This window comes from Lagenorhynchus albirostris, chromosome 13 (assembly GCF_949774975.1).
Source record: "Lagenorhynchus albirostris chromosome 13, mLagAlb1.1, whole genome shotgun sequence".
Lineage (NCBI taxonomy): Eukaryota > Metazoa > Chordata > Mammalia > Artiodactyla > Delphinidae > Lagenorhynchus > Lagenorhynchus albirostris.
Window position 1 is genome coordinate 9009211 of NC_083107.1, and position 22189 is coordinate 9031399.

Below are 22189 nucleotides of genomic sequence, written 5' to 3' on the forward strand. Positions count from 1 at the left end.
GGTGGAAGAGGGGAGCAGGCAAGCTGCAGCCTTAACTTTGAGGAGCGTTTGGGAGGGAAGGGCTCCGGAGTCTGTTAGCAGGAACCGAGCAGCCGGCCTTGAGCTACAGAAGACTGTCACGGCCAGTGAAACCAAACCACCTGCTGAGACTTTCCACTAGGGCTGTCTTGCAGGTGGGGCTAGGAGCTCAGGTCTCAGCCTGGTAACCGTCACACCTAGAGGTGGGTGGGAGGTGAAGGTGAGGAAAAACAGCAGGAAATGGAGTGTTTGTGGCCTAAAAGTTATCAGGATACCCTGTGACTTAGTGGAAAGACGGGATCAGGAGTCCTAAGGCCTGATTTAACGTTCTGACCTTGCTCATTATCTATGTGAGTTTGGGCAGGATGCGTAACCTTTCTGAGACTCATTTCATCTATGGAATGGGAGAAATAATACCTACTTTGGAAAGGGTGGTCATGAGGGCAGAGTGAAGGCAAGTTGCAGAGTGTGAAGCACAGAACAAATGTGAGGGGTACCTGCCTATTGATTTACAACCACATAAATAGACGCAGGGTCTAACAGGAAGAGGGGGGTCACTCATCTTCCTCCCTGTCAGCTGAAGCAAAGCCTTCCCTGCCCACCCCATGCTAATTAACTGGCTTGCCCCCTATCTCCAGCATCTCCAAGGCCACAGCTTTTCTTTCTTTTTTTTTTTTTTTTTTTTTTCTGGTGGAAAGGAGCTGGGAAATGTGGCTTTGGCCAGCGCGGGAGAAGGGGCCTTTATGTATACCAGCAAAGACCCAATTGTTACTGAATCCAAACTGGGCTGCTTTTCCCAATTATCTCCACGACTCTTCTGGTCTCCACTTTTCTGATGCCAAGTTTTAACCCAGAACAAAACCTCCCATCGGGACTGATTTATAATCCAGATCTGCTGACGGGGCCCTAAAGTGTCCCTCCCCTCCAGGACTGCACCAGGCATAAAGTCACCACCGCAGCCTCAGGGCCTCCAGTCTCTTCACCTCTGCCCTTTGCCCCTAGCCAGGAGGTGGCATCTGTCTCCGGGTCCCGGTGGGCTGGCCTGCCTGGGGTTCCTCTGTCCACCTGCCCAGCTCCGAGAAACCAGCTGGCAAGGAGGACACCCCAGCACCGCCCAGGAGGCCGGGGCTACAAGTTACTTCTAGGAGCGGCTGTGGGCGGAGGCTGGCGGTTCGGAAGATGCCAGTTCTCCTCCAGCGTGGCTCCCCTCAGAACCCTTTCGTCTGAACATCAGGGCTCATGTCACTTGTTATTCAGTCTTCCAGGGGCACCAGAAGGAGTCATTTCCTGAGGGTAGGCTCTGTGCAATCGGAGTCCAGGGTTGTCTTCGCCGGGAGCTGGCCGGGGGGCGCTGAGCAGGTCCCTCCGCCTGGAGCGTGAGAAACAAGGGGCAGAAGGTCTCGGGGAGACTTGGGGGGTCTTACTGGCTGGTGAGGCCCGTTCCAGTCTGGTCGCAGGGGTCAGTGGGAGTTGGGGCCAATAAACGGAGAAGAATTGGGGGCCAAAAGACAGACCATTCTGGTCCGCCCCGAAAAGAAGCCTCGGATACTCGCCCTGAAGTGGCCCGCACGCCTTCGTTCCAGTAACCTCAGCGTGGGGATCCCCTTAGCCCCATTCCCGAGCCCGGCCGCCCAGCCTGCGCGGTTGGCCTTGGGGGACACTTCGGAAAGACCCGGTGAGTCCGACTCCCCAGTGCCAGGGCCAGGAGTCCCTCCCCCGCCCCACCTCCCGGCGCGGTGGCGCAGCTCGCGGCTGCAAGGCGCGGGGCGGCAGGGCACGGGGAGGGGCGGGGGTCCGAGCCCCCGGGCGGGGAGCGGGTAGGCGTGCGGGTCGCGGCGGGTCGCAGCCCCCTCCGGGGCGGGCCTTCGCGGCCCGCCCCCGACCTCCGTCGAGCCCCCCCGCCTGACGTCAGGGGGGAGGGGGCGGAGAGCCGCGGCCGCGGCGGAGAAAGAGCCGGCGCCCGCCGCGGTGGCGCGGGGAGCCCGAGCCCAGGGGCGCCGAGCCGAGCCGGGCCGAGGGGCGGTGGCAGAGGGGCAGTGGAGCTGGGCGGGCGGGCGCGCGCGGGCGGCGGCGGCGCGCGGGCAGGGGCGGACCGTGGTCGGAGCCGAACGCGAGGGCGGCGCCCAGGGATTCAAGCCGCGAAGAAGAGGTGAGTGAGGCCGGGTTTGCTTGGGATCGGAGCCAGGGGGCTCCGGGGTCGCCGCTTTGTCCCCCGACTCGGGCGGGGGACGCCGCACGCGCGAGGGACGGGGTCTGGGGGCTCAGGGAGGGGCGGCGGCGGGGACAGCTGTCCGCCCGAGCGCCTTTCTGCGCCCCCCGCGGGCTGCTTGGCGGGGGCTGGGGAGCAGGGAGAGCGGCGCCCGCCGCCACAGGGTCCGGAGGCGCGGACTGGTCAGGGGCAGCGGGGCTCAGGGAGCGGGGGTCCCTCGTGCAGTCCGGTCCGCGGCCGGGATCTTCTCCAGGCCCCCGAACTGCCCCTGGCTCCCCCACCCCCGACGGAAAGTTTGGGGCGGGCTTGGACGGAGGCCGATGTTGTGGGATCGGATTTCCCTGCCGCGGCCCCCCGGCCGCGCGCCCGCTCCGCTGGGGAGGCGGGCTGTCCTGGAAAGCCAGGCTCCTGAGCCGCGCCGCCCAGTCCCCGGCTGGAGCACTAGCCCTGCAGCCGCGGGGGCGCCGTCCGCGGCCCGCCGCTCTGGGTGGGCAAGGGTGGGGGGCGCGCCGCCAGGAGCCCGCACCCCTCTACACACCCCCACCTCCGGGGCTGCTCCGGGGAGGAGCTGTGGCGGCAGAGCCTTGGAGCGCGCCGCGGGGTCCGGCCCGGGCCTGGGGTAAGGGGCCGAGGGAGGGCTGGGGGTGTGTTGGGGGACGGGGGTGGTGGTGAACGCATCTCCTGCGCCCCCCCCCGCCCTTCCCGCGCTGGGTTACTGGGCCGACAGGGGGCGTCCGCAGGCCGGGCTTCGCCACGCTCCCAGCGCCGCCGCTTTGTTTGCCTTCAAATCCCCGAAGCTGGGGGAGGGGAGAATCCGGGGGGGCGGGGGGGACCCGGGACGGGGTCTTGGCGGGGACCCTTTGTTTTGGGGTGAGCATAGACCCAGCTTCTTTGTCTCTGTTCCCGGCATTGGAGGGCTGGAGCAGTGGAAATTAATCCAGATGGCCTGCCCTGGCCGGGGTCCTGGGGGCGCGATCTCTGAGTTGGGAAGGTTCGTCAAGACCCCGGGAGAGCGCAGCAGGCGCCGGCCCTGCTCGGGGCGCCCTCCGCGGTCCAGGAGGAACCCCCCTGGCGCTCCCCACCGGGTCCTCACTTCCCCCCAGCCCCCGCCTGAACGCGCTGCCGGGAGATCCCTGATGAGACCGGAGCCGGCTCCGTTGTTCCGCCGCCCCTCAGCCCTAGGGCTGGTGTCTCCTAGGATCCTGTGCGAGGAACAGGATGAGGCCCTGGTCATTTCCACGCCCATCCCACCCACTTCCTGCCTTCCTTCTTGGGCAACAAAGGGGCCTCGGGAAGCGGGGCCCCTCCAGCTCCCGGACCCACTTCAGCCCTGTGATGTGGAACGGGGTTTGGGGCTCTGCCCGGCCATTGTCTGCGCTGGGGGAGGCAAGAGGCTGGGGCCGGGACCCCCGCAGGCCTGATGCGCCGAGTCCTCCCTGGGGGTCTTTTCCAACCTCCTGCCCCACCGCATGCTTATCACCCTGCTGAGGGGTTTGCGTCTCAGAATTAGGTCTTGGAGCTGGCTGGAGCCCCAGTAGGGCCAGGTCCTGCCTCCAGAGGTTATTTTAAGAAATCTTTCGAATCTATCAGGCCTGAGGTGGGGAGGGGGGTCCCCTTTTTATTTTCTTAAACAACTTCCTGTTGAAGAGAAGGAGTCGGGGAGGGCCCGGAGGTTGTCCGAGTGTCCAAGTGTCCGCTCTTGCAGCTGACTTAGCTCTCTCCCTCCCCCCAGGGAGACCCCATGGTCCCTTTGGAGGCTGTAGAGGCTGAGGCCAGGTGTCGGAGGGGACTAGGTCTCTGCTCCAAGGCCTGGGGCACGGGGGAGTCCTGGGGAGGATGGATCTGGTCTTCTGTCCTGTCGGTGCCTCCTGGTACGGCTTGTGTGGGCCCCCTTCCGGTCTGTTTTCTCTGGCTGTGATTCTGACCCTTTCTTTTCCCCCAGCAGGGCAGCTGGCCTGGAGCTAAGCGCCAGGGCGTGTGCCATGGCCATGCACTGGGCCGTCTGGCTGCTGGCAGTGGGACTGTGGGGCCTGGGCATTGGGGCTGAGGTGTGGTGGAACCTGGTGCCCCGGAAGACGGTATCTTCTGGGGGTGAGTGCCTGGAGGGCGGGGAGCGGGAGGCCAGGAGGGACTCCTGGGGGAAGAGGGGTGCTAAGGAATTGCCCTCTAGGACGTGCCAGCCGTATTCTGCAGTCGGGCTCAAGGCCCACTGATGTATGTGACACAGCTTACTGAGGAATGTGAGTGAGTGGCCCTAGGGACCCAGAACTGGTAGTCCAGGCCAGGACCTAGAGGATCCCTCCTGACACTTAGGACCTGGCTCAGCTGCCCCTGTTATACAAGAGAGAGTGACCATTCTGCATTACTCTCCCCATGCCTCACTTCTGGAATTATCGCGAGCACTGAGAGCCTAAAGAGAGAAACCTGGGTCAGGATGGGCATGAGGTGAAGGGTGTCACTGCCTGCACCCAAGTCTTTCCAGCTCTCTGCCCCCAGGAGCCCCCTTAGCAACCCTGATACAATAGACGTCCCTCTGCTGCCCTGACACTCTGCTGTCTGGTGGCCCTAGAGTGGGGGGGGTGCGCACGCATGCACGTGCTCGCATGAGGAGACGGCAGACCTGACAGCCCTTCTGTGCTCACACACCTGTCTGCGGAGGTGATGTCAGGTGTTTGTATCATCTGTGTGCTCTGGGGGCCCAGGATGAGCTCACCTCCCACAGGCTCCTCTCCATGCTAACGAAGCCTTCCCTTGCCGGCCTGTGTCTGGGCCCGTCGTTGTCTCCAAAGAGTGAGGCTGGTTCAGAGGGACCCTGAGGACAGGTCGGCAGCTGTTCTGGGGGCTGACGTAGGAACCCTGTGACTACGCGAATACCATAGCGCACTGCTTGGCGGATGGCAACAGGGCTTCCCAGCCCTGAGGCTTCAGCGCCATCTCTGGTCCCCAGCTTCTGGTTTCCGCTGACCTCCCTGGCCTGGCCTCCCAGCCCGATTCCATCTCCTGCCGTCCCTCCTCAGCCCATAGCCGGCTGTGCTTGTATCCCTAACAGCCCGGATTTGGGTCTCACTGGAGGGAAGGGTTTCCTAAGTCAAAGGAGTGCTCACAACTTCTGTCCGTCCTACCCTACTGGATCAGGGTCCAGGGCCTGGCTGGACCCTGGTGAGGGCAGCAGGCAGCAGAGCAAAGAAGGAAGCAGCAGCTGAGGAAGCTGGGAGGGGGGAGTGCTGCTGACCCTGAGAGTGAGAGCCGTCGGTCTGATGGCTTCCTCTGACCGGAAGCTGTGGCTGAGATATCCTTCCTTCCTCCTCCCCAGCCCAGATTTGCCTCCGCCCCGGCTGGGAAAGGCCAGGGAGGCCTGGGTGGAGCTGTCAGAGCCAAAAGCCTGTTCAGAAAATGCCCTTTACTACCAGTCAGGGGGCTTGGCTGGCATCTGCCTGTGGGGTGCTAGCTCTAATGTGGGGACCAGGGGTGACCATCGCATAGAGGAGGGCTGATTTGGGGGTGGGGGGGCCTCCCAGAGTCCCAGGAAGGTCCGCTCACCCCATCCCTGCTCTTTCTGGCCTTGTCCCTGCAGAGCTGGCCACGGTGGTGCGGCGCTTCTCCCAGACGGGCATCCAGGACTTTCTGACGCTGACCTTGACCGAGCAGACCGGGCTCCTGTACGTAGGGGCCCGGGAGGCCCTGTTTGCCTTCAGCGTGGAGGCTCTGGAGCTGCAGGGAGTGGTGAGAGGTGGGGGAGCGGGAGGCACGCGGGGGTGAGAGAGGCAGGACCCGGAGGGGCTTCGCTTGGCCAGGCTGTCCCCTCGGCTCAGCTGCCCCCCACCCCATTCTCCTCGGTGAGCATGTTGCTTCCCCCGAGTCCGCAGCACTTACTGGGTCCACTGCGTTGGGGCAGCTGGGGCTTCTGACCTCTGCTGGAATAAGCTCCCAGAGAGTGGGGACCGTGTCTTCTCACTTGGCTCCCCCACGTTGCTGCCATGGGCCCTGCTAGTAGCACATGCTCAGTATGTACCTGTGACATTGCTGACGTGTCCCCTCCCTGCCCCCAGATCTCATGGGAGGCGCCAGCTGAGAAGAAGGCGGAGTGCACCCAGAAAGGGAAGAGTAACCAGGTGGGCGCTTGGGACACTGCTGGCAGGGGCGGGGGGCATGGTGCACACTCTTTCCCCAGAGCCCCCTTTGACCCAGTGCTGGTCTGGGTCCTTGTGTCCCCATGTCCGGGGCCCTCATACTTTAACTGACGCCTCTCTCTCCCCAGACGGAGTGTTTCAACTTCATCCGCTTCCTGCAGCCGTATAACGCATCCCACCTGTATGTCTGTGGTACCTACGCCTTCCAGCCCAAGTGCACCTACATTGTGAGTGCCGCTCCCCTCCCCCAGCCCCCTCGACCGATCCCCGTCGCCTTCTCATCGCCTCTTCCCTTCCCCTAGGACATGCTCACCTTCACCCTGGAGCGTGGCGAGTTCGAAGATGGCAAGGGGAAGTGTCCCTATGACCCAGTTAAGGGCCACACCGGCCTCCTTGTGGGTGAGTGGCTGTCCCGCTGCAGGTTGGGGGGTTCCCCCAGGACTTGTTCCCCAGTCCGGGGCTGTGTGGCCTGAGTGCAACTGCACCTCGCTTCTGGTCCGGCTGACCCCCTGTCTCCCGTAGACGGGGAGCTGTACTCGGCCACGCTCAACAACTTCCTGGGCACGGAGCCCGTCATCCTGCGGATCATGGGGCCGCACCACGCCATGAAGACGGAGTACCTGGCCTTCTGGCTCAACGGTGAGCCCCGAGGAGCCGGCCAGCCAACCGGGCAGCCGTGGGTGGGAAGCGCCGCGAGGGCCCAGCGCCCGGGCTGACCCTCCTCCCCTTCCCGTAGAACCGCATTTCGTGGGCTCCGCCTACATCCCGGAGAGCTTGGGCAGCTTCACGGGGGACGACGACAAGGTGTACTTCTTCTTCAGCGAGCGCGCCGTGGAATACGACTGCTACGCCGAGCAGGTGGTGGCCCGCGTGGCCCGAGTCTGCAAGGTACAGACGCCCCGCGGCAGGCGGCCCCGGGAGAGCGGCGGACGGCCCTGGGAGCCCGGCGGGGCTGACCAGCAGTGTCCCCTCGCTGTCCCCCAGGGTGACGTGGGGGGCGCGCGGACGCTGCAGAGGAAGTGGACCACGTTCCTGAAGGCGCGGCTGGTGTGCTCCGCGCCTGACTGGCAGCTCTACTTCAACCAGCTGCAGGCTCTGCATACCCTGCAGGACACCTCCTGGCACAACACCACCTTCTTCGGGGTTTTTCGGGCGCGGTGGTGAGTTGGCTGGGAGCCCTTGGGGGTGGGGAGGAGCGGGTCCGCAGGCTGGGTCTGACAGGGACAGGCCCCGGGGGACGTCCAGGCGCCTGGCCCCTTTGCAAAGCCCCCCGCGGGAGGTGGGCCGTGCTCTGTCCCCGGTGGCACTTGGAGCCGCCGTCACGTCATGTGGGCCCGTGACCTTCTTGTGCTTGGGCCCTGCCTTCCCGCTGCACGCCCGGAGCTGTGGTCGCCCCAGGCCTGACCCTGGGGGTCCCTCCCTTGCTGTGACAGGGGCGACATGGACCTGTCAGCAGTCTGTGAGTACAAGTTGGAAGAGATCCAGAGGGTGTTCGAGGGGCCCTACAAGGAGTACCATGAGCAAGCCCAAAAGTGGGGCCGCTACACCGACCCGGTACCCAGCCCGCGGCCCGGCTCGGTGAGTCATCCGGGGCAGGGGCGCGCTTGTGTCCTCCTCGCCAGTGCCCTTCCCGCCGGGCTGATAGCTCCCTCCTCTCCCTCCTCTCCCCCGCCCCCAGTGCATCAACAACTGGCACCGGCGCCACGGCTACACCAGTTCCCTGGAGCTGCCCGACAACACCCTCAACTTCATCAAGAAGCACCCGCTGATGGAGGAGCAGGTGGGGCCTCGGTGGGGCCGGCCCCTGCTGGTGAAGAAAGATGCCAACTTCACCCAGCTGGTGGCCGACCGGGTCACGGGGCTCGATGGAGCCACCTGTACAGTGCTGTTCATCGGCACAGGTGGGCCCAGGGGGCGCGGCAAGGCCCCTGGGGACTGGGCGGAGGCCTGTGTGTCCCACGCGGGGAGAGCCTCTTGCTCTTTTCTTTACACCTGTCCTCGCCCACCCCCCCCACAGGAGATGGCTGGCTGCTCAAGGCCGTGAGCCTGGGGCCCTGGGTCCACCTGATTGAGGAGCTGCAGGTGTTTGACCAGGAGCCAGTGGAAAGCCTGGTCCTGTCCCGGAGCAAGGTAGTAATCAGGCCCCACCCACCACTGTCCCCAGGCCACCCCTGGTCGTGTGCTTGGCCGGTACAGGGGTGGGGAGATGCCTGAGCCACCTCGGGTAGCTTGGGGCGGGTCCCAGGAATGAGAGCGCTAACGGAATCCGCGCTCTGCGGGCGTTATGTTTTCTATATAGCCTGGTCCTGGCGGCCGGGCGTTATGTTTTCTATATAGCCTGGTCCTGGCGGCCGGGCGTTATGTTTTCTATATAGCCTGGTCCTGGCGGCCGGGCGTTATGTTTTCTATATAGCCTGGTCCTGGCGGCCGGGCGTTATGTTTTCTATATAGCCTGGTCCTGGCGGCCGGGCGTTATGTTTCATATATAGCCTGGTCCTGGCGGCCGGGCGTTATGTTTCATATATAGCCTGGTCCTGGCGGCCGGGCGTTATGTTTCATATATAGCCTGGTCCTGGCGGGGCTGCGTTCCCAGAACGGGGCCGTGGCGGCTGTTCTGTGCGCTCTCTTCAGGCCCCTCGGGGTTGCGCTGTGCCTCTTCTCTGCCGGTGCCACTGTTGGCCCGGCCTTGTGCTGTGTCGGTTCGTGATGCCCTCGTGACGTCGCCTTGCCGATCGGCCCCGTTGCCCTCCAGCCCTGCCCCCTGCCTCCGGCGGCTTCAGCCGTTCCCCGAAGTGCTGCTCTCACTTCTGCTCTTGCTCTGCTCTCTTCTGGCGAACCTGTGGCACCTTCCCGCGCGCGCCTTTCACCACCTGTGGTGGCGGCTCAGGTTGTTTCTCCAGAACGTGGAATAATGGCAGAAACAAAGTCTGTGGTTGAAGAAACACACAAATTGGCAATCACCATTCAAACAGAGGAAAACGCCTTATGCTCTGCTGGTGCTATTGTGAGGCTGACGGGCCCTGCGGAAACTGAACTTCCTGCGCTATTTATACTGTCCTGGAGTGAGTGAGTGAGTGTGTGTGTGTGTGTGTGTAGGGGTGTGTGTGTGTGTAGGGGTGTGTGTGTGTGTGTAGGGGGTGTGTGTGTAGGGGTGTGTGTGTGTAGGGGTGTGTGTGTGTAGGGATGTGTGTGTGTGTGTGTAGGGGTGTGTGTGTAGGGGGTGTGTGTGTGTAGGGGTGTGTGTGTGTGTAGGGGGTGTGTTTGTAGGGGTGTGTGTGTGTAGGGGGGTGTGTGTGTGTGTGTGTGAGATTACATTTCTCGGCCTCACAGGTTCGCTGTTCCTTTCTAATAAGGTCACATCTGTAAGATGCTTAGGATTGCGTTTGGCCTGCAGTAAGCCCTCCGTGCATTCTCAGTCCTCAGATTTCCCTCCTCAGGACTTGAGCGCAGTCCCCTTTCTCTTTTGGGCCCCTTGTGCCCCCTGGCCAAGGTCTGAGCCGCCCCCAGGCCGTGTCCGGGCCTGGCTCACCCCCCTCCTGTGCTTCTCTGGCAGAAGCTGCTCTTTGCGGGCTCCCGCTCCCAGCTGGTCCAGCTGCCCCTGGCCGACTGCGTGAAGTACCGCTCCTGCGCTGACTGCGTGCTCGCTCGGGACCCCTACTGCGCCTGGAGTGTCAACACCAGCCGCTGCACGGCCGTGAGCGGCCACTCCGGGTGAGTGGGGCTCTGCGCGTGCTGGGACCAGCAGGGAGGGGAGGGGGGCTAGAGCTGGGACGCTGATGGCCTCTGCTTCCCCCACCAGGTCCCTGCTGATCCAGCACGTGACAGTCTCAGACACCTCAAGCATCTGTAACTTCCGGGGCAGTAAGAAAGGTGAGCTGTCTTTTTTAGTCCCCCTCCCAGGGCGGTGGGCCTTGGGCCAGAGCTGAAGTGTCTGCATCCGCCCCCCGGCCTGGGTTTCCTGCACTGACTCTCTGCTCTGCTTTCTCTGCCGTTGCAGTCAGGCTCACGCCCAAAAACATCACGGTGGTGGCAGGCACAGACCTGGTGCTGCCCTGCCGCCTCTCCTCCAACCTCGCCCATGCCCGCTGGACCTTTGGGGGCCGGGAGCTGCCTGCAGAGCAGCCCGGCTCCTTCCTCTACGACGCCCGGCTGCAGGCCCTGGTGGTGATGGCCGCCCAGCCCCGCCACGCCGGGGCCTACCACTGCTTCTCGGAGGAGCAGGGGGCCCGGCTGGCTGCCGAAGGCTACCTGGTAGCAGTGGTGGCGGGCCCGTCAGTGACCCTGGAGGCCCGGGCCCCCCTGGAGAGCCTGGGGCTGGTGTGGCTGGCCGTGGTGGCCCTGGGGGCCGTGTGCCTTGTGCTGCTGCTGCTGGTTCTGTCCCTGCGCCGGCGGCTGCGGGAGGAGCTGGAGAAGGGCGCCAAGGCAGCCGAGAGGACCCTGGTGTACCCTCTGGAGCTGCCCAAGGAGCCCACCAGTCCCCCCTTCCGGCCCGGCCCCGAGACGGACGAGAAACTCTGGGACCCCGTGGGCTACTACTACTCGGACGGCTCCCTCAAGATCGTTCCTGGACACGCCCGGTGCCAGCCCGGCGGCGGGCCCCCCTCGCCGCCTCCTGGCATCCCCGGCCAGCCCCTGCCTTCTCCAACTCGGCTCCACCTGGGGGGCGGGCGGAACTCCAATGCCAACGGATACGTGCGCTTACAGCTGGGAGGGGAGGACCGGGGCAGCCTCGGGCACCCGCTGCCCGAGCTCGCCGACGAGCTGAGACGCAAACTGCAGCAGCGCCAGCAGCTGCCGGACTCCAACCCCGAGGAGTCCTCGGTGTGAGGGTCCCCCTCCGGCGGGGCAGCGTGGGAGGCGCGGCTCCTACTTTGCACAGGCACCAGCTACCTCAGGGACATGGCACGGGCACCTGCTCTGCCCCGGACGGACCCTGCCCGGCACCGCCCGGCCATGAGGACCTGCTCTCTCAGCACGGGCACTGCCACTTGGTGTGGCTCACCGGGGCACCAGCCTCACAACAGAGGGCACCTTCCTCCTCTGTGAGGGGCTGTGAATCACAGACGCACGGGACCCCAGCAGCCAAAACCTTTCAAGGCGGAAGTTGGAGACGTGGGTGTGTTTGTGTACATACATGTGTGTCTGTGGACGTGTGCACGTATGTGTGTGTGGGTGTGTGACACAGTCTTCCTGTTTCTGTCAAGTCTTCCCTTGGCCTGGGGTCCTCCTGGTGGGTCACTGAAGCTATGAAGGGGAAGGGGTTGTATCACTTTGCCTCTCCTACCCCCGCCTGTCCCCAGTTGGGGGGCAGCCATGTACATACGGGGGTGGGCTGGGCAGGGTGCTGTGCCCCTCTGGGGGAGTCCAGGGCTCTGGGGTGGGCCTGGTCCTACTCCCAGGGCTGTGAATGTTTTCAGGGTGGGGGGGGGAGATGGAGCCTCCTGTGTGTTTGGGGGAAGGGTGGGAGGGGCCTCCCGCTTGGCCCTGGGATTCAGTGGTATTTTATACTTGTCCTCCCTGGCGGGGCTGGGAAAGGTGGTGTGGGGGGAGGGGGAGGGGGAGGGGAGGAGAGGGCGGGCATGCTGTGGACGCGGCACATCCTCTCCCAGCCCCAGGAGGAGGGCTTCTCACAGTGTAACTTATTGTGTCCCCACGTATTTATTTGTTGTAAATATTTGAGTATTTTTATATGGACAAATAAAATGGAGAAAATGAAACTTCCTGTCACGGAGATAAGACATTTGGGCCAAAACCTTCTGGGTGCCAAGAGGGAGACTACCTGTGGGTTGAGTGGGGCTGGACTGCCCCCCCTTCTCAGTCCTGGGGCAGCCTCCCTTTCCTTCAGAGGTCCCCCTCCTGCCTGTGCCCCTCTCTGGAGGGGGGACAGCCCAGGCGCCAATGTTTTCCCACAGTGGTGGTTCGGGCTGGGAGCCAGACCAGGGCCACAGCCGCTTGAGAGCCAGCCTTGGCTTCTGGCCAAAGGGAGAAGTCAGGGCATGGGGAGTAGAAGCAGGAGAGCGGGAGGGGCCTGGCTTCCCAGAACTCTGGGAAGGGGAAATGGGAGTGAGGGGGCCGAGGAGGGGAACTTCCTAGAAGCAGCTTAAGGTGGTGTGGGCTGGCTCGTGTGGGGATGGGGCTCCCAACCAACTTAAGGGAGGAAGGATGACTTTCAGCCTTTACCCTCCAGACTGTTAGCCCTGAACGCTCCAGCAACACACCATAGGGAACTTTCCCCATTGCCACCCGGTGGGCACCAAGCCCCTGGCCTATGGAAGGAGCCGTGCAGGGCCCAGATATTTGTAAGAAAAACAGGACCCCGCCTGGGTTCTATAATTCACGCCCACACACAGAGGCAGCCAGCCAGTCCTCTGTACCCTTGACCGGTCTGGGGGTGCCTGCTGTGGCTGGAATAGGCTGCTGCCCGGCGTCCTGCTGTTAAGAGAGGGCTGGCATCTGCTGACTTGAGCACGCTACGCTTCCCGCACGGTCACTAAGCCACAGCCCAGAGAATGTCTCGATACAAGAAGGTTGATTCGGTAAACTAGGTGCCCACTGTGGGGTTGAGGGTTCCAGGCCCTTTTCCCTGCCCCCCGGGCCTACGTGCAGGTGCTCCCAGCGGCAGGATAGGTCATGACTACCTGCCTCCCACGGGGTTTTTAAAAATGAGCAGGAGGGGCGAGAGGAGGGAGGGTGTCGCGCGGCCTTTCAAGTGGTCACCGCGCCGCCGCGGCGACCCGTCTTCCTGGGCCCGCGTGGTGGGGGAAGGAAGGGGGAAAGGACCTTAGGGTGCTCCCGGCGACCCCCTGCCCTTGGGGAGCCCGGTGGGACGAAGAGAACCTGGAAGGGCGCCACATAAACGCTCCCGACCCACCCCACCCCCGCCCCCCTGGGTTCCAGCGGGCGCGCCCCGGCCTCCGCTTAGCCTGGGACGCCCTCGCGTGGCCGCTTCGGGCGGGCGCGGCCAGGCACCGCCCCCCCCAGGTCCAACCCCACCGCCGCGATTGGCTCCCGGGCTCAGACCCAGAAGCTTGATTGGTCGGCCCCGTGGCTCGTGCGGACGCCGAGTGGTCAGGCCAGGCGGGTGGGCAGCGCTGCGCCCGCCCCGCCCACCCCGCTCGCCGTGGCCGCGCCGGCGCCCGTACCCGTGACCTTACCCGCGGCCGCGCCCGCCAGCGGGTGGGAGGGCGCGGAGGGCGGCATGGCGGTGCCGCGGCCCTGCGCCGAAGGCCCTTGCTGTTCCCGGCCCAGCGCGGCTCCCGGCGTGCAGCAGACGCTGGACGAGATGGACTTCGAGAGGGGTGAGGCGGGTGCGCGGCCCTACCGGCCCGGCGCCTTCCGGCGTCCCCAGGCCCCCAGGGCAGAGGAGGTGGCCGAAAACCGGGGCCCCGAGGGGGAGGCAGCCTGCGGACCTAGTCGGAGCGTTGGCGGGCGGTGGGCTCACCGCTCCCGCGTAGTGAGAGCCCGCCAGGGACCCGGCGGGAGCTCGGCATTAGAAACACCGGCTCGCGTGCAGGTCGGGAAACAGGCTTTGGTTTCAGGAACTTTCCCCAGTGGTGCGGCTGGGCCCGGCTCCTCACCTGGTGCGACCCTAGGACACCCAGCCCTGCTCCCGGGTCTGCTCCTGAGCAGCAGAGCCTGCAGCCAGGGTATTGCACCCACCCCGAGAGGATGGAGCTTCAGACCAGGGGGGCTGCGTGTGGGCACTGCAGGCGTGAGATACGACAGAGATGGCCTCGAGGCAGGCGATGTCATCCCTACCTGTGGGCTCAGCGGGGTAACTCTTTTGCCCCAGACTATCCTTGCTGCTGCACTCGCTACCCGCGGCTCTGTGCACAGAGCCTGGCTCTGTCTGGTTTCTCACCGTGCGCACGGCCGACTTTGCTCCAGACGCTGCTCGCTCAGGCGTTCCAGCCAAAGCCCCCTGAGTTGTGGGACGGTTCTGAGGACTCTCGGGATTCCGCAGATGGGGTGACTGTTCACAACTTTGGCTGTGGTTTTCACGTTGCGCTGGCACCTGGCAATGTCCTGTTCTTCCTTTTGACTGTGACTTGTATATTCAAACATCTTAAACAGTACTTTATCCAACACTGGTGCGTTTGCAGTGGGAAGAAGGGTGACTGTGTCTGCCCAGTCTCCTGTCCTGGTTAGACAAGCCCCTTGTCTGTCTTGCTCCCAGCGATGTCGCCAGCACCCAGCACAGTCCTTGACACAGAGGAGGTGCTCGTGTTAATATTTGTTGAACCCATGAATTTCCATTTTATAGATGAGAAAACAAGAGGTCAGGAGGCAAAGGGAGCGCTGGAAGCCCCCAGTCATTCAGTGTTATTCAGTGCTCGGGTTGTCCTTCTGCAGGAATCTGGTCTGCAGCCCTGAACGGGGACCTGGGCCGAGTGAAGTATTTAATTCAGAAGGCAGCGGACCCCAGCCAGCCCGACTCCGCCGGCTACACGGCTCTGGTGAGCTGGGGCTGAGCCTCACCGGCTTCCTGCTCTCTGGGGGTGGGGAGGGGATGATGTTTGCATTTTCTCTTCTCCCACCCTTCCTCCTCTCCCAGCAGGGTTTCTGTTTAAGCATCACGTGAACCTGGGTTTTTTTAATTAGCATAAGTGCTTTGCATTAGTTATTTAACTTCGTTCTCTTCAGGATTCTGCGAGGTAGGAATGGTTATTATCCCCAGTTTACAGTGGCGGCAACTGAAGCTAGGAATGAAGGCTCACCCTGGTCACCCAGGTGCTGGAGGGGGCACCCCCCGCCGCGGTTCTGCCCCCTGACCCCGGCTCTGTTCCCCACAGCACTATGCCAGCCGCAACGGGCACTATGCCGTGTGCCAGTTCCTGCTGGAGAGCGGGGCCAAGTGTGATGCCCAGACCCACGGGGGAGCCACCGCTCTGCACCGGGCCAGCTACTGTGGGCACACGGACATCGCCCGGCTCCTGCTGTCGCACGGCTCCAATCCCAGGCTGGTGGACGACGACGGCATGACCAGTCTGCACAAGGTGGGTCCCCTCTTGGAAGTTTCACAGGTTGCAAGAACCTGTCTTCTCTCATTAGAAAAGTTATAATATGGGACTTCCCTGGCCGTCCAGTGGTTAGGACTCCGCGCTTTCACTGCTGTGGGCCCAGGTTCAATCGCTGGTCGGGGAACTAAGATCCCGCAAGGCGTGGCCAAAAATAAAAAAGTAAAAGTTATAATGCGTTCACTGTAGAAGACATGGGGAAAACGGAAAAGCATAAATAAAGTAGAAAATTGAAATCGTTTGTAACCTCGGTGCTCACCTCTCGTCACTTTAGGATTAACGTATAATTTTCCAGCATGTCTCCTGCGCACATAAATTAGAACTAAACGTATGGCGTCATTTTCTTTTTCTTCCCCTTAATGATGTGTCCTCAATGCTTTTCCACGGAGTTTTCTGAAACTTGCACCCACTCTTGCCTATCCCTCTAGTCTGCTTTCCACGCTGTGATCGGAGTGATCATTTAATTAAATGTTTTCTGACTAGAAACACCTACCCGCTGTGAACGGTTTGAGGAGTACAGAATGTCTACCGTGGACACAAGTTTCCCTCCCCGCCCCGCCTCCCCCCCCTGCCCCCCACCCCTGGTCCCTTAGTCTTCCCTTCCCTCCCTTAAGGCATCCGCTTTTACCGATTTTTTGTGCATCTTTGAGACGCAGTTGACACATACTTACGGCCTATGTGTGCAAACCTGTTCCTCCCTTAGCCCCACTGATCTTCTCCCAGAGTGATGGTTTAGAAAGCACTTCTGACCACGCCGTGCCTTCGAGTCCTTCGGAGGCTTGCTTTTACCAAGTCCTTACGCTGCTGCACAGGCCCTCTGGGGTCAGCCCCTGCCTACCTGCCAGCTTGCCCTTGCCCCGCTAGTCGTCTTCAGTTTCTTGAACCTGCTTCTCTATCACTTGCAGGCCATAGAGCACATCTCTCCCCATCCGGATGCCTCACATCACCCTTTTCCCTCTGACTAGCGTCTGTCCTTCCTTCTGGCTTGCAGCTTCTACATCGCGCCCTCAGAGAGCCTTCCCGTTTCCTCAGAGGAGGACAGCTCTTGCACCTGGATGCCCGGAAGCACTCTGTGCTCCACTTCTGACTCTTCTCCCCCTTGAAATTCCCTGTGTGAGCTCCGTCTCACTGGAGGCAGCTGGGATTGGTCCTGTTTCCTGCCGTGGCCTCGGCACTGAGCTCAGGTGCTGAGTGAGCAGCTGGGGGTTGTTTCGTTTTGAGACCCTTGCTGGTTGGAAAGGCGGGTTGCTCGTTTCTCAATGGTCTAAACTGGTGTTGGCTTGAGTGTTTCACTGCCACGGCTCACATGATGGGTGTTGATAGGCAGGACACTGCCATGGATGGACCTAGCTGGTGTCACCCGCACTTGCGGCATTCTCGAGAAATTGAGGAAATGCACGTGTGTGAGGAATGTGAATCGTCCCTTCCTTCCAGCTTGCTTGCCTCCCTCCCTTGCTTCCTTCTGCAAACATTGGCACTTCCTTTTGCCAGAAATTATTTGGAATTCATCTTACAACTGCTCACAACACGCCATTGCCTGAGTTGAAGCAGTAAAATTGGGAATCCCAGGTCTGTACTCATCAAGATAATATTTATGCTGAATAAAGATTTAGATTCGAATTTGAGATGGTGTTTGGTACTAACATTAACTTTGATACCTTTCAGGAGCCCCCGTAGCCCTTTGTCTCTTGGGAGGAGTAGGGAATATAGTGATACAACATAGCTATTGAGAGTTCAGACTTTGAGGTCAGACAGACCTGGCTTAGAATTCCCCATGCTGCCGCATTAGCTCTGTGACCTAGGGCGAGTTACTCAACTTTTATAAGCCTCAGTTTTTTCGTCTATAAAGTGGAAATAATGATACTTCCTACCTCTGATGGTTATTATAAAAGTTAAGTAAGATAATCTATGTAAATCACTTAACACTTCTCTTTTGGAGGATGTAGGTTAGAAATTGACATCCAGATTGGGATCGTTGATCTCCGAGGGGACGAGGAGAAAGCTGGGTACTGGGCCTGTTTCTCTCTGCTCATCTGAAAGTTCCCAGAGGGCAGGGGCCGTGTCTGATGTGTCTTGTGCCCACGGCACCCAGCACCCTATAGACAATCTGAATGTTTGTAAAGGTGCTTAGAGATCCAAGGTTCTGTCCTTGTTCTTAATGTGCAGGCCTGGGCAAAGAAGCATGGCCACTGAGCAGAGGACACAAGGAAGAAAAGCTGAAGCTGACTGCCCAAGTGGCACCAGGGTGCCCCGCCACCCTGCAGCACGTCACTGCAGTTTGGCAGGGGTTAGGGGAAACCGGCTCAGACGGCCAGCGCCTCCATTTCCACGAGACCTTTTCTCGGACTAAAAGGGCCCCAGAAGTGGAGCAAGAAAGAACAGGGCCCAGTGGGGTACGGCTTTTGATCCGGGCCTCTCTCCCCACAGGCCGCCGAGAAGGGTCACGTGGACGTTTGCTCCCTCCTCTTGCAACACAGCCCAGCCCTGAAGGCCGTCCGGGACCGGAAGGCACGACTCGCCTGTGACCTGCTGCCCTGCAACAGCGACCTGCGGGACCTGCTGGCCAGCTGAGTCTCCCCGCTCCTGTCACGGGCTGCGTGTGGGGTACACGGACTAGCCCTCCAAGCCCCCGCCTGGGTCAGCGCCTGAGCCGCAGGGTGGGATCCTGAGGCTGGAGGACCCCGGAAGAGCCCCATTCTGGCCACTGGGGAAGCAAGGGCGGCGACTTGGTGGGGCTGCCAGTACTCCAGCCTGGACAGGTGACCGTATTCTAAATTAGTTCATGTGGAAACATCTCTCCATTTGGAAAAAATAAAGTTATATCCTTACCTCATCCCACGCACAAGAATAAATTTCGAGCAAAGACCCAAATCTGAAGATACAAAAGTATGTAAGCATGAGAAGAAACTGTGGAATATGTGACAAATGAACAGCTGCTTTCTAGCCAAGTGACCTTGGTACAAGTCACTTTACCCATCTGTCCGGTGTCCTCATTTTCTTTTTTTGCCTCGCGGCACGCAGGATCTTAATTCCCCTGACCAGGGATCAAACCCGTGCCCCCTGCAGTGGAAGCACAGTCTTAACCACTGGACCGCCAGGGAAGTCCCCTGCGTCCTCATCTCTTAAGGTGGGAGTGACTACAGTGGGGCTGCCTCGGAGTCCACATGGGGGTGAGACGAGTGAATATCTGGGGAGTGCTGGGGAGGGTGCCCGGCACCGTGTGGGCAGTGTATGGGAGCTCCCACCTCTCCAGAACCTGACCAGCACTTGTGTTTATAGTAATTTCATTCATTTCAACCGTCTGATAGACTACACAGTGCTGCTGTTCGGTTGCATCGCTAATTGCTGGTGAGGTTGAACGCCTGTCTTCTGTGACCTTCCTGTCCGTACCCTTTGTCCATCTAAAATTGTTCTCTTTTTCGATTCATAGGAGTTAGTTCTGTATGCTGGATATTGATCCTTTGTTATGTATATATGTACATAATTATATCTCTTTTTTCTTTTCTCTTTGATGCTGTTCCTTGTCTTAACTGTGTGTGTTTTTATCTGTTCATGGAAATTGGTTACCGCCGGTGTGGACGGCAGTTTGGCAATATCTATTAAAATTTAATTGAACGGGGCCAATACATTGATTTCTCTGTAGGTCCCTAGAGAAATATTCATCTGTGTGCACAAAGATGTTTGCTTTTGGGGTTTTTTTTTTTTTTTTGCCTCACTGAGCGGTTTGCGGGATCTTCGTTCCCCGACCAAGGATCGAACCCATGCCCCCTGCAGTGGAAGCGCTGAGTCCTAACCACTGGACCGCCAGGGAAGTCCCCAAAGATGTTTATTTACAGAGGCATTTTCAAAAATTTGGATTGGAGCATGGGGTGTAACGTAAAAAAAAAAAAAAAAAAAGCAGAGATAACCTAGGTGTTTGCAGCAGGGGGACGGCGAGGTTCTAGCACTTTGAGTGCAGCGTATGCTAATGTGGAGAGTGCTGAGTCGTGATGACGTAAAGTATGGAGAAACATGTAGGTGCGTACACACAACACACAGGAGGAGCGTGAGGAAGCTGTGTGTTAAACTGTACCCATGGCTTCCCCGGGCTCCACGGCAAGAGTACTTAACCAAGGGTGTCCTGAGCTTCATTTGCTATGTTTGGAGTTTTTACCAGGAGTACGTTTTTTCTTTGATAAGTTATACCAGTATTAAGTTACTACCAATTAGTTTCATGTGAATACCAGGAAGTCTTCTGCTGAGAATTTCTGATGCAGCCTGTCGGTGCCCCCGCCCTCGAACGTTGGAGGAGAGGAGTCTGTGTGGCAGGCAGTGGAGTCCAGAACTGAAGTCCTGCTTGTTCTCGTCGGTTTCCCCTCACTCTCCTCCAGGTAACCGTTTCCCTCCTCAGGACCACCGGCAAGAATCACCTTTGACAGAAACACCCTGGAGCATAAGGATGGGGTTTCTCTCAAAAGCTCGGGGCTCGGGCTTCCCCGGTGGCTCAGTGGTTGGGGGTCCACCTGCCGATGCAGGGGACGTGGGTTCGTGCCCCGGTCCGGGAGGGTCCCGCGTGCCGCAGAGCGGCTGGGCCCGTGAGCCGTGGCCGCTGGGCTTGGAAGCAGTCACCAAGAAGCCAGCTGTGGTGGGGCCCTGGGCCGCCCTGGATCCACGGTTCTCCCTCGCGCTGGCTCGTCCTGGTCATCCCTGCTCATGTTGCTCCAGGAAATCTGAGAGCTAGTGAATAAGACTCCAGGATCCGAGTGACACGAGCAATCAGATTGCCCTTCAAAGGTCAAGGCAGAATTCAAGGCACAGCTGGGTGGAAGTCGTGCTTGGTGTCTGAGGGAGAATTAGGAAGTTTGGCTTTGGTAGCTGCAGACTGATTGCTTTGCAACTGGATGAGTGGTTAACGTTCGTACTTGGACCTGCAGCGGATCTGAACCCCACCTTCCTGGCGAAGGGCGTCTCCGTGCCCAGGTCCACCACCAGGTCCCTGGTGGGGGACGTGCGTGTCGGCCGTGGGAGGCTCTTCAAGAGGCATGAGGGGCTGATGACGGGCTGGGCTTGGCTCCTGATGGTGGCCTAGCTTAATCGTCGACCTTGACCGTCACAGTGGTGAGGGAGCAGGGTGGGTGTCTGGGGAAGGAAACCACCAGCAAGAGCAGCCCAGGCGGCCTGGCAACTGGCCGGGGGTTGGGAAGTCCCTCGGTCTCCTCCTGTAGCAGCCGGGAAGCGTCTCGAGGCAGAGGTCGGCCCCTTGCGTCTGTGCTTTAGGGGTCCTCTCTAGGAGTCTTTTTGCCGCGGCAGTTGGGCCGCGTCTCCCAGGGTCTCAGGCAGCCAGACCTACGGCAACGTGGCGGCTCACTTCTTTTTCTCCAGGGCATCTGCACTTAGGAGAATGGGAGCCGTTTCCCCTGGAACCTGGGCTGGTGGCCCAGCGCCCAGGATGTGTGTTTATTGGTTGAATCACTTCTGAGTAGGTGCGGGGGGGATGGCACAGGTGCAGGATGGGGGGTGTCTGAGGATGCAACTGACTCAGCTCAAAACAGCTCTTTCTCCCGCGCCCGCAGTGGGCTGTGTGCTCACACCGGTACTTTGGTGGGTGTTACGGAGCCATGGAGTTGCCTGGCGGGGGCCCGAGCCTCTGCCCTGCCCCCGCCCCCCGACAGCTCTCCTATAAAAGGGCTGAGCTGCTCGGCTCTTCTCACTGGGGGCGTGACGAGCAGGGGAGGGGCCGTGGACTTCGTCAGCATCCAGCAGTTGGTGAGGACGTGCAGCGGAGGCCGGGCAGTGGTCTGGGCACCCCCAGACCGTCTCAGCAGAACGCGGAGGCCAGGCAGCTCCTTTCTGGTGCCTGAGGAGGTTTTGGGAGTAGAAACCTGTAGTACTTTTCCGGCCTGTCTGCCTAGTTCTCGTGTGAGGTGGTGAGGGGCCAAGGAGCAAGAAAGAGACACGGTGAGAAAGGCGTCTGGCGATGGTAGACGAGAAAATCCTTGAGTGTAGTGGGTTTTGCCCTGGACTGTCTTGGCCAAAGAGGAACGGGAAGCGGCAGGTCACCCCGGAAGACACAAGTGTGGCTGGGTGCTGGCTGAGCTCAGTTGCGTTGATGGTCTTTGCTGGGGAAATGGTCTGGAGGGTCTGGCTGCCTTGGCTGGGGACAAGGAGGAGGGCGCTCGAGTTCCCTGGGCAGCGAGAGAAGCAGGCACACCAGTGACACTCTGGGACGTCTGTTGTGAGGGATGGGGCATGGAGGGTAGCGAGGCCCAGGGTGTCACTTTGCCCCACAAGCCCCACTGCGGGCCAGGGCCCTGCTGGCCGCAGCCCAGGACAGCCGCTGCTGGGAGGCGGGTTGCAGGGCCCAGGAAGTGTTAGGCTGCCTGAGTTTGCTTTAGAAGGGAATGGAATGTAGTTCTACGTGGCTAGAAGCCCTAGGCTCTGCCATCGTATCATTCCAGCCTTTTCTCTCCCCTCAACGTGCTTATTCCTCAGGGCTCCCTAGCGCTGAATCACGGGGCTGGGGGCCAGGGGAGGAAGAAAAGAATGGACCATTGTTTGGTGGGTTCTGCCCTAAGCACAGCACCGGTAGTCATTTCATTTTTATAGCTCCAAGAGGTAAGTGCTAGTTTTACCCCATTTTATTATGAAGAAACATAGCTTCATGAAGAGCCAAAATTTGAACGTAGGAATTCAGAATTTTATCCGGGAGGCATCTCCTCTGTCCCCCCGGGCTTGGGGTCAGGTGGCAGTGTGGTGTGATCGGGTAGGAATGTAAGAACAACAACCCACGAGGGAGGCCCTGAGCTCACCTGTACACAGCCCAGCAGCATAAATAG

General features: G+C 60.7%; 2 protein-coding genes across 6 annotated transcripts; both read left to right on the plus strand.

Moving 5' to 3' along the window:
* The first annotated feature begins 1226 nt into the window (after positions 1 to 1226).
* Positions 1227 to 11768, plus strand: SEMA4C (semaphorin 4C). Of its 5 annotated transcripts, none has more exons than XM_060169014.1 (15): positions 1227 to 1693; positions 4173 to 4318; positions 5802 to 5950; positions 6277 to 6339; positions 6486 to 6584; positions 6660 to 6756; positions 6880 to 6996; positions 7094 to 7245; positions 7342 to 7517; positions 7791 to 7935; positions 8036 to 8258; positions 8375 to 8487; positions 9911 to 10068; positions 10157 to 10227; positions 10355 to 11768. In XM_060169014.1, the coding sequence occupies exons 2-15, from the start codon at positions 4210 to 4212 to the stop codon at positions 11182 to 11184; spliced, it is 2502 nt and encodes an 833-aa protein (XP_060024997.1). In that variant the 5' UTR covers positions 1227 to 1693; positions 4173 to 4209; the 3' UTR covers positions 11185 to 11768. The 5 variants fall into 5 exon arrangements, with proteins under 5 accessions (XP_060024997.1, XP_060024998.1, XP_060024996.1 ...); XM_060169015.1 differs by lacking the exon at positions 1227 to 1693 and adding an exon at positions 2089 to 2167; XM_060169013.1 differs by lacking the exon at positions 1227 to 1693 and adding an exon at positions 2101 to 2167 and having other exon boundaries at positions 4170 to 4318.
* A 1721-nt stretch (positions 11769 to 13489) lies between these two features.
* ANKRD39 (ankyrin repeat domain 39) lies at positions 13490 to 19030 on the plus strand. The gene is made up of 4 exons (XM_060169814.1): positions 13490 to 13655; positions 14710 to 14813; positions 15150 to 15353; positions 17802 to 19030. Exons 1-4 carry the CDS (start codon positions 13556 to 13558, stop codon positions 17943 to 17945), a joined length of 552 nt encoding a protein of 183 aa, XP_060025797.1. The 5' UTR covers positions 13490 to 13555; the 3' UTR covers positions 17946 to 19030.
* Positions 19031 to 22189: the final 3159 nt, after the last annotated feature.